The sequence below is a fragment of the Pogoniulus pusillus genome, chromosome 27, assembly GCF_015220805.1.
Source record: "Pogoniulus pusillus isolate bPogPus1 chromosome 27, bPogPus1.pri, whole genome shotgun sequence".
Taxonomy (NCBI): Eukaryota; Metazoa; Chordata; class Aves; order Piciformes; family Lybiidae; genus Pogoniulus; species Pogoniulus pusillus.
This window is the reverse complement of record NC_087290.1, coordinates 11,905,703-11,916,289: the sequence shown is the minus strand read 5'-3', so window position 1 is coordinate 11,916,289 and position 10,587 is coordinate 11,905,703. Positions and strand designations below refer to the sequence as shown.

The following is a 10,587-nucleotide window of genomic DNA, read 5'->3' as shown; positions in this document are numbered from 1 at the left end:
CTTTTTGGTGGTGGTGTTTTTTGGTTGTTTTTTTAATGTCAAGGTTAAGTTCTGTTGAGCAGATTTATTTTGCCTTCATTGGTCTGTACTGTGTTCAGTTCTGGGTTCTACCAGTTCAAGAAGAACAAGAAACTGAGAGGGTACAGCAAAGGGCCACCAAGCGCAGCTAGAAGAATTTACCCAGGCCTCTAAGTGACAAGACAGGGGGCAATGGTTTTAAACTGGAAGAGGGTAGATCTAGATTAGGTAGAAGGATGAAAATTCTTTGCTGTGAGGGTGGTGACAGATTGTAAGAGGTTGGCCAAAGAACCTGTGAATGACCCATCACTGAAAATGTTCAAAGGCAGGTTGGGCAGGGTATGGACTAACCTGATCTAGTGAAAGGTGTCCTTTTTCAGGGTAAAATGGTTGGATTATAGATGATCTTCCAACTCAAGCCATTCTGTGATCTCCCTCATGAAGAAAGGCTAAGGGATGCAGGACTTTTTAGCCTAGGGAAGACTCAAATATTGACAACATCTCCCTTCAAAATACTCAAAGCTTGAGTCTCGGGAGGATGGCATCAGTCTTTTTCCAGTGGAGCTCAGTGACAGTACAAGGAGTAGTAATGAGCACAAACCTGAACATAGGAAGTTCCATCTAAGCAGAGAAGTGGTGAAGTCTCCATCTGTGGAGTCATTCCAAACCTGCCTGAACACTGTCCTGTACAACCTGCTCTAGGAGACAGTGCTCTGGCAGAGGGGTTGGACTGGATGATCTCCAGAGATCACTTCCGACCCCTACCATTGTAATGGTCTGATTTAAGCTTCTCAGAGACTCAAAATACCAAACAATACATTAATAGGATGCTTTCCCCTCTCCCCCTTTTGGAAAGAAAGTAATTAGATATAGAGAGGAAAAAAAAGGTAAATTACCCAAAGAACAGTCTTGCTTCCATTTGGAAGTTAAAAGGTATTTAAGGTAATTTTTTTTCTTTTATTTCTTGTTAGGGGAGTTACAAAGAGGTATAGGGAAGGAAAACAAGGTACAAAATATGTATCTACAACCAGCCTGATGGCAATGGATGGAGGTAGATTCAAGAAGTGGTGGGCCCACCATGTGGTAGGATGGCCACGTGGCAAAACAGGAGCAGCAGGAACAAGAGTGGTGCTATCAGGCAGGGAGGGCAAGGAGAAACAGGACATTCCTCTGTTTTTATAGGGAGTATAGACAGGAAGTGGAAGTGGGCTAACCACTACACCTGGGGTCAGGTTCAGATCACCCCCAGGAGGGTTAACCCTTTACAACCATGCAGTATGTTACTCTCCCCTTTGCTGTGGCTATGGTGCTTGGAAAGCAACCCCAGAAAGCTTTGTTATGGAGCTGATCCTGGCATTTTATACTGTGTTCACCAGTGGCAATATAGAAATGTTTTTTTTTTCTTTAATGAGGAGGTGTTTTATTCCAGTGGCCAGGGTTGTTATTTATAGAACCTAATTCTTTACTGCTGGAACAATAAAACAGAGTTGAAATCAGGCCTGCTATCTCTGCATGTTACTATGGTTACAGAAATCCAAGGGGGAATCATATGCTTCCTGAAAATGCATAATTCTCTTTCATCCATCCTGTGAATGCAGCACTACCTTGGGAGGAAAGTAAAGCTCTGTCCAAACTGCATCCTGCTAGAATGTGTTTGTATGTGGGGTGTAGCTTAACGGCAATGTTTGGCTGAGTGATGTTGAAATTCCCATGACTTGGCAAAGCAGAGAGGTCAACAGCAGCTACATACGCTTACTGCAACAAGCTGTGCAACAAGCTGAGACAGAAATTGTCTCTTTGCAATTTAGCCTCAGGACATTCAACCTTCAGTGTTAACTGACATATCACTGTCAGATCAGTATTAACAGGTCTTGTGAGCTGGGGCGGTTCATCCTGGATGAAAGATGGCTGAGGTGAGACCTTCTGGCTCTCTACAACTCCCTGACTGTTTAAGCCAGGTGGGGGTTGGTCTCTTCTTCCTAGTCACGAGTGACAGGGCAAGAGGAAATGACTCCAAGTTGCACCTGGAGTCGTATAGATTGGATATGTGAAGAAGCTTCTTCACTGAAAGGGCTCTCAACAGCTAGAACAGGCTGCTCAGGTTGCTGGTTGAATCCCCATCCCTGGAAGGGTTTAAAAGCTGCAGAGGTGGTGCTGAGGCACCAGACTTAGTACCAAGTAGGGTAATGGTTGGACTCAAAGCTCTTCAGCTAAAAGGATTCTATGTATATATATATTGATAATATATTCAACCTTTTTAAGGTCACAACAGATCAAAGTGCAACAGGTTAGAGGAGTATCTGTGTTGCTGCTTGCAACATCCGTGTGCAGAAGACTAGAGCAGGTTTTATGGATTCTTGCTCTATAGAGAAGCAAACTTCAAATGTTCCTTACATTGTGCTGTGTTCATACATTCAGGCCTGGTTCTCCCACATTTCTGGTAAGTGGCCTAGACCTGGGGTTCTCCATCTGGAGAGGCTGACATTAGCCTTTTGCACTTTGAGTAAGCTAGACAAGACCTACAATTCTTCCATGGAAAGCTGCTGAATGTTAGTGAGGACTACACACTGAAAGCTTCTCTGCAGGAAACTTCCTTGCAGATAGCAAGTGTCAGCAGTTTACAGTTCTGTATCCTTCATCCACCTACGTCTAATTTGACTTCTCTGACGTTATCAAAGCCAAGCGAGGGAAGTGTGGACATCTCCAGCTAGCATGTGGGCAATATCCTTTTGTTACAGTCAAGTCTGAATTGCACCAAATCTTATTTTCCTTATGAAAGCAAGCTCAGTATGTGCAAAACCACAGTTCTGCATCATCAAGATGCTGACAGTACACATGACTTGAATCACCCTGTTGCACTTCCCAAAAAGAATAGTAAAAAGAAATGTAAAAAGCTTCTAGCACTAATTTTTTTTTCCCTAAGAGAACAGTTCTCACAGCTGAGAAACCATCATCTGAAATTTTGATTCAGAGTGAAGGAAGAACGATTAACCTTTTCTTCCAACAGAAAAGGCTGGCATCTGACTTACGAACTTAACTGTTTAGATGTGGGTCAGGACTCGGTTACGGGAGCCGGGGCAGCTTCCCAGGACTTCTCTCCCTGGGTTAACTTTGAGCTGCCGCTGCCTGGAACCTCCTGCCAGAGGCGCAGGAAACCTGACCAGGTGTGAAGAGCTGCCTGCGAGGGCGCAGACTGAACTCCAGACAAGTGCGTCACCCTCAAGACTCCGCGCAGCACCGAGCACCTGCAAACACGCCAAGCACGGTCAGAACAAGCGCTGACCTAAGGGAAACTCTCTCCCACCTCGGCAGCTGGCGGCTGCAAGCACTCCGGGCAGGGAGGGGCTGCCAGTGAACCCCTCGCGTGGCCTGCGAGGGCTGGTCTCCAACCGTAAGGCTCCTCGCCCTGCACCGTCTCTCTGCCTGGTGATACTGACCGCTCCAGCTGCCTCGCCCCGGGATGCGAGCGGAACGCTGCCCAAGCCGGTCCCGCACCGCTCCTCTCCGCGCTCGGCCAGGGCCTCCCGCCGCGCCCGGCGCAACCCACCCCTCGCCGACGTCATCACGTCCTGCCGCGCGGGGGAGGCCTCCTCCTGCGCGGCGCGTGACGCACTGCCCCCGCCCACGCGCGCGGGCCCGGCGCGCTGCTCTCGCGAGATCTCGATGTAAACAAAGCTGGGGGGGGGTGAGGGGGCAGTGCCGCCGCTCGCCCTCTCAACCGAGCTTGGGGCGCAACCGCTCTCCCTGTTCCCTGCGCACCGCCCACCGCTGCAGCGCTGCGCGATGATTGGCCGGCCCCGGGGAGCATCCCGCCTTAGGAGCAGCCTAATTGGCTGATAAGGCGCGGTACGCTCGGTGTCGTTACCCGTGGGGGTCCCAAACACTGTCAGAGAGGAGCTGAGCGGAGGGCAGCGGCGGCAGGTGAGGGGAGTGGGTGGCCGCGGCCAGGACGGGGCTGGAAGGCACAGGCCGAGACTGAGAGCGCTGGGTGAGGGTTGTGGGACGAGAGCGGGCTCTTGGCGAACACTGTGGCCGGTTCTGAAGGCGAGTGTGGGGATGTGAGGCCGGGTAGGGGCCGGGGCGCTGAGGGAGGGCAGGTGTCGGCCGTGAGGTAGGGGCCTAAAGGAGTCACCGGCCATTGGCTTTACAGGACATGGGTTGTGTGGAGAGGGGTGTCTGGTGGGGTCGCTGCCTTCCCGGATGGCCGCGGCCTGATTGCCGGGGCGGCACTGGGGAAGAGGCCGGGCAGGTTGAAGCGTTTTGTTGAGGAGTTGCTCAATATCGAGTGGCTGAGGGTGCCCAGGGCTCTCTGGCCGCCGCCTCTGTGTCCGGCTGAGCCCTGCTGTCGCAACTTCTCAGGTGCTCCGACCTGGCTGCAGGTGTTTTTCTCCTTTAGGAGTGCTTGGCAGGTGTGTTGACTTCAGTGATGCTGCCGTAGGTTTTGTTTCAGTTTCAGTGAGGTTCAGTGTTTATCCTGCCTCCTTGCGTGAGGTGGCCCTTACCCAGCCTGCCCAAGCGTGAAATGATATTGAAACCGGCGTCATTTTGGGCATCTGGCTTTTGAATGGAATCACAGAATTGTTTCATTTGGAAAAGACCTCCAAGATCATCAACTCCAGCTGTGAACCTTAGAGGACCATGGCCATTACACTGTGTCCCCAGGAGCCCTGTCAATACGTTTGTTGGACACCTCCAGGGATGGTGACTTCACCACCTCCCTGGGCAGCCTGTACCAGTGCCTGACCACTCTTGCAGGAAATAAAGTTTTCCTAATACCCATCCTAGCCCTCTCCTGCCACAATTTCAGGCTACTTTTTTCTCACTCTATTGCCTTATAGTAGGGAGAAGAGGCTGAGCCCCACCTCACTCTGACCTCCCTTCAGGGAGCTGTAGAGAGAAATGAGATCTTCTCTCAGCCTTCTTTTCTCCAGACTAAACAACCTCATTTCCCTCAACTGCTCCTCACCGGAGCTGCTCTCCAGACCTTTCACCAGCTTCATTGCTCTTCTTTGGACACACCCGAGCACCTCAATGCCCTTCTTGGAATGAGTGGCCCAAAACTCAACTCAGTATTTAAGGTGTGGCCTCACCAGTGCCTAGCAGAGGGGCACAATCCCAGCCCCCATCCTGGTCATTTTCTCTCACTGGGCCTTGATCAAGGATGGGTGGCCAATGGAGCAGCTGAAGGGCAAACTGCAGAGTTGGCTGTGAGGACCTGTGGTGCTCATACACGTGGTTCTTGCCTTTAGGAATGTCTGTGCTGAATTTTCACATGGAGGAACAGAAGTGTGAAGAGAAGCTTAAGGGCAGCATGAAAAGCTGCCACTAAAAAGAAAGAGGCTGAATGTGTTGCACTCTGCTCCTTGTGTCAGCCTCAATGTAACCCGTTAGGGAACTTCAGGAGGGCAACAAACTGCAGTTGTGATTGCACTTGACTTTTATGTAGTTGTTTTCTGAGACAACAGCTCATTAGTAAAGAATACTCCCACATAATAGTGGTGATAACTGTGTGCCTGCAGCACTATTTTTAATGGTCAGAGTGGAGGAAATTTATTCCTTTAGCACTTCAGCAGGGAAGTTTGGAGGTTATTTTTGCTTTTGTACCCATTGCAGGAGCTGTGGTGATTGAGGTGCTGGAGAAAAAGTTGGTTGGTTGGGAGTTCTTTGTTTGGGGTTTGTTTGAGGTTCATTTATTTGGGTTGTGGGGATATTTTTTTAGGATTTTTTGTTTGGTTGATTATTTTTTCTTTGGTTGAATTTTTTGTGTTTTTATTTAGAGCATTTAGTTTGCCTTTGCTTGGGGGATGTGTGTGGGTTTTTTTTTCCTTTGGAGTTGTTCATTTGGGCTTGTGTGGAGTGGGTTGTTTGGGTGGTTTGCTTGGGGTTTTTCTTGGTTTGCTTGGAGTCTTGATGGCTTGTCTGGGTTTCTTGTTGAGTTTTTAGATCTTGTTTGGGTTTTTCACTTGTGTTACTTTATACAAAGTGCTGTAGAGCAGAGTAGTGCCTTCTGGCTTTGTCACAGTCCAGTTTCCTTCTTGGAGAGGTTTTTGTCATCCTGAAGAACATGTCAAGAGCTCCTGTAATAAAGAATCCTGTCATAAATCATTGTTGTTGTTAACCTGACTGTGTCCCTTACAGGTACCTGCAAAGAAGTCATGGCGACAGAGTCTCCGCGCCGCCCCAGTCGCTGTACTGGAGGGGTGGTGGTTCGCCCCCAAGCTGTCACGTAAGCACCCCCTAGAAGAGTAGCCCTTGTTTGAAATGTTGCTTATTTCCTTGTGGAAGAAGAACCCAGCCTGTCTTTTCTCTCAAAAGCAGCTGTGAGGGCATATGCTGACAGTAAGCTTTTATCACACTGAGGCTTTTTCCTGTCTCCTAGGGCTGCACAGGTCAAAATGTCTCCCAGAGCAGGATACTTTCTGCTTACAAGCCAAAACCTCCAGAGCTGTACATCTTAAAGATGATTATCTTGCAGAGTTCTGTTGTTTGTTTACACAGTCTTGCTTGCTGTACAAGCACCACACTAGCTGTTGTTCAGTGATTACAAACTCCTTCCTTAGGCTGGGAGCACGTGTAGCAGATTCTGTCCTTGATCTTCTTTTTAATAACACTTTGTCACAGGAGTGGATACATTAAAGCACTGTAACCCTGTCATTAAAGTTCTGCAGTAAGTAGAAGTGTGAATTATAAGTATCTTGCCTAAGAGAATAAAGCCAAGAGCGAAGGAAGAAGCTACCTCTCTCCAGTGCACCATAAGAGACCATTTTTTGTGGCTTAAGCATCCATATTTTCATTGTGTTCAGGTGAAAATGCTTCAGTAGAAAAGAGCTTAGGAAGGCAGTCTAGAAGATTTGTGATCTTGTCTTTGCTAAAGCATTTTTGTAGCAGTTTTTCCTTAGGGATATTTATACTCTTGAATTGTTGCTGCAAAACAGTGATCACTTGAACCATCAGTTTCATAGAATCCTAGAAGGGCTCAGGTTGGAAGGGACCTCTGCTCATCTACTCCAGTCTCTACCACAGGCAGGGACACCTCTCAACTAGACTCAGCTGCTCAAGGCCTCATCCAACCTGGCCTTGAACACCCCCAGAAAGGAGGCAGCCACAGCCTCCCTGAGCAGCCTATTACAGAGTTTCCCCAGCCTCATCCTGCAGAACTTTTTCTCAGCTCCAATGGAGTTATAAGCTCCAGTTCCTGAAAAAGGAAGAGAGTGTGACTCTTGGTGATAGGCATTCACGTGAGAACTTCAAACACTGCCTTTAATTCTGTACCTGCAGACCAGTATTATTTCTTGTAATAAAGGACTCTGAAGGTACACAGGAGTTTTGGTGACCTACATAAATCAAAGAAGAATCAGCACTCTAAACCACAGCTTATTTATGAGGCCTCGACTTTGAGGCCTGTGACACACTTGTGGTGCAGTCATCTTTGGATTGCTGAACAAAATCTAGTTTTGAGATGGTTTGGAGTAAGCTTTCTAAAAAGTAAAAAGTCATGTTTTAGATTTGCCTTTGTTTTTAGAGAGGACTCACAGAATTGTCAGGGTTGGCAGGAACCTTAAGGATCATATAGTTCCAGCTCCCCTGCAAGAGGCAGGGACCTTTCCCACTAGATCAGGTTGCTCAGGCCATCCAGCCTGGCCTTAAAGCTCCTGTAAGCCTCCAGGGATGAGGCTTCCACCACCTCTGTGCAACCTATTCCAGTGTCTTACCCCCCTCATGGTTGAAGTTCTTCACCAGTGAAGGTGTTCTGTGTGTTGCAGCCTTTGCTTTGAAGTGTGTTCTGTATTGCAAGGTACAGGACAGAGTGCTTAATTCTTAAATACTAAACTCTCCTATTACAGAAATGTCTGCTCTGCACAGTTTCAGGAATCACAAAGCAAGCAGAGTTATCTTTGAACATCAAGAACCCCCCAGCTTTCTTCTTTATGATTTTTCTCTGTTACTGCTAGAAATCCTGAGTCAGCACAGGGAAAATGACTACCAATTTAAGAAGTAATTTAGGGGCTGCCAAAGCTGTTATCTACAGAGTTTATTTTCTGAAGATGGTTCTTGTTGGCAGCAGGTTCCAGTACCACTCATTGCATGAAGCACAGACTTTTAGTGTAGTTTCAACACTATCTGATGTGGCCAACCCACATTGTACATTGCTTGGTAGTTACACAAGAGACTCACCCCTTCTGCAGGGAGAAGCTAATGAAAGCATTAGTTGAAATCTACCAGATCAAGGCTGTCTTGCACTGTAGACTCGCTTAAATCATTGCTACTAATGAACTTCCAAGAAGGAATAAGCTTCTCAAGCTGTAAAATCTTATCTGAAAATACCTCTCCTTGCTATTCTTAGTTAGGGTTTTGTTCCATCTCCTGCTCCACCACACTGCTACTCATATCGGCATTGTATGTGAAGTATATGAAGTGTTAAAGTTTGCTTGTCCCACAAAGAAAGCTCCAGCCCTTAATTCAAGTCCTCATCTCAAAGACTGGTTGAGTGGTTTGGGTTGGAAGGGACCTTGAAAGGTCATCCAGTTCCAATCCCCTGCCATGGGCAGGGATACTTCCCACTGGCCCAGGTTGCTCAAGGCCTCATCCAGTCTGGCCTTGAACACATACAGGGAGAGGGCATCCATAACCTGCCTGGGCAACCTGTTGCAGTGTAGAGACTTCGTTTCTAATATTTCCTTTCTGTTTTCAAGGGAGCAGTCATACATGGAAAGTGTTGTCACGTTTCTCCAGGATGTTGTGCCACAGGTATGTGCAGATTTTTACAACTATCTTTTTTCAGGGCACAAAGCAGTTAGAAGTTTTTACCAGGTGGACTAAAATATTGGGGAAAAAAAATGAAATTTGGGTTGTGTTTCTTTTTTTTTGGAATGTGAATCTTGAGACCAGGTTTCACCTGGATGTAGTTTCCACAGATAACAGAAGCATGGGACTGGGGTGGTCACTTCTGTATTGCTCATGGACCTCTGAGTAGCAAAGAGAAGCTAATTGTATTTTTTTTCTCTGAAGGAGCACTGCAGCTAATTGTCTGTAGCCTCAGGAAAGTCTTGGTTCTAATTTGAAGGATTATTTTGGCTAGTTAGTCATGAATTTCCTCCATATAAAGAAAAAAAAGCCTCCTCTTGCAAGTAACCAATTTGTGAAATGTATTTTGGGCTCCTGGTCAAAATTAAGAATAGTCAAACTTTCATTTAAAAACTTGCTGTGCTCCACACATGCCCCCACTTTTCCCCTCTCTGTAGTTAAAGGTACACTCTATGTTGTATTTCACAAATCAGTTTGCCTTGGAGGCATGGAATGTGACTTGTTTTGAGAAGCAATGCCCACACTTATTTTGTGAATTTGTATTTTTAGGCCTCATTATTGCCTTTCTGGTGTGTATAAAGCAATTAGAGAAGGTCTTGTCGTATTTAATCCGAAATACTGCAGGCTATTTTGTTAGAATCCATTTGGAAGTGGTGGTGTTTCTGCTTAGCTCATGTTCTTCCCACCACAGTTTCTCTTGAGAATTGTAAAACTTGCAGTTTGGAAACATGATGAATCTCCCTTCACAGATCCTTTTTGTATCTCCTTGTTTTTTATGGGAATGTGTAGAACACAGAGCTGAAACATGGATTTGTTCTACTGGAGTTGCAGCTGATTCTCTTTTCAGTGGTTGTGTAAGATGTCATAAACACAACTCAAACATGTCAGGAAAATAAACTATGTAGTAAAGGTCTCTTTCTTTAACTCGGTTAAAAGCTTTGTAAGTGAGGCTAAGGAAAGGGTTCTAAAAGTAAAAACGCCTGACATGAGAGCCTCCAGTATTGCTTCTAGTGGTGTACACTGCTGAGGTGACAGATTGTAGAAACCCTGCTGTATTTGAGCCTGACTCAATTGCTCTAACTTGTGGCATTTCTTACCTGCTGCAGAAGACTTAAATATGTCTTGACATTTCCACACTGCTGAGAGATGTTATTCTTGTGGAGTTAGGTTTAGTTTCTCATAGAACCCTTCAATCCTGAAGGAGAACCTTATAGGAGTACTGGTGACAGATAATATCTCTGTTTTGGTTTTTTTTTTCTTATTTAACTTACATGCCTTCTTGTGGTCTACAGAGGGAGAGAAAGAGATCTTAAAGTTTCTTATTTCAACCCTTATGCTGTGTTGTTTTTTTTTAATTCCAGGCCTATAGTGGTACCCCCCCAGAAGAAAAGGAGAAGATCATCTGGGTCAGATTTGAAAATGCAGATTTAAATGGTATGAATTCATTTGCCCACTATTGTGCTTGTGACATCCATGTACAATAACTTCAGGCAGCTTTGTCAGTAGCTATTGCAGGCTCAAAAATAAGTATTTCCTCTCCTGTTCTAGACCAAATTCTGTGTGAAGAGCTGAGATAGTGAGTTCAGTATCTACCAAACAGAACAACAAGGCCTTCTGACTTCATCTAAAGGCAAGCTAAGTCTTGCTTAGGAAGAGGGCCAAATAAAAATATTTTTCTTTAAGGTAGGTGAAAAGAAAACACAGAACCAGGTTGATTTCCTCTACTGTTTGATTGCAAAGCCAATTACCTGACTGAATCCTGTG

At 46.2% G+C, this 10,587-nt stretch overlaps 1 protein-coding gene across 15 annotated transcripts in view; it reads left to right on the top strand.

Annotated features, from left to right (window-relative positions):
- The first annotated feature begins 3,812 nt into the window (after positions 1-3,812).
- Positions 3,813-10,587, top strand: part of BCAS3 (BCAS3 microtubule associated cell migration factor) — a 413,259-nt gene continuing 406,484 nt past the window's right edge. For 3 of the 15 annotated variants that reach the window (XM_064166585.1, XM_064166586.1, XM_064166583.1), the window contains exons 1-4: positions 3,814-3,939; positions 6,157-6,244; positions 8,712-8,766; positions 10,185-10,257. In XM_064166585.1, the coding sequence (XP_064022655.1) occupies positions 6,174-6,244; positions 8,712-8,766; positions 10,185-10,257 (199 nt within the window). In that variant the 5' untranslated portion in view covers positions 3,814-3,939; positions 6,157-6,173. Of the gene's footprint in view, positions 3,940-6,156; positions 6,245-8,711; positions 8,767-10,184; positions 10,258-10,587 lie in introns of all 15 variants that reach the window. The other 12 variants (XM_064166589.1, XM_064166587.1, XM_064166588.1 and 9 more) reach the window with 9 other exon arrangements.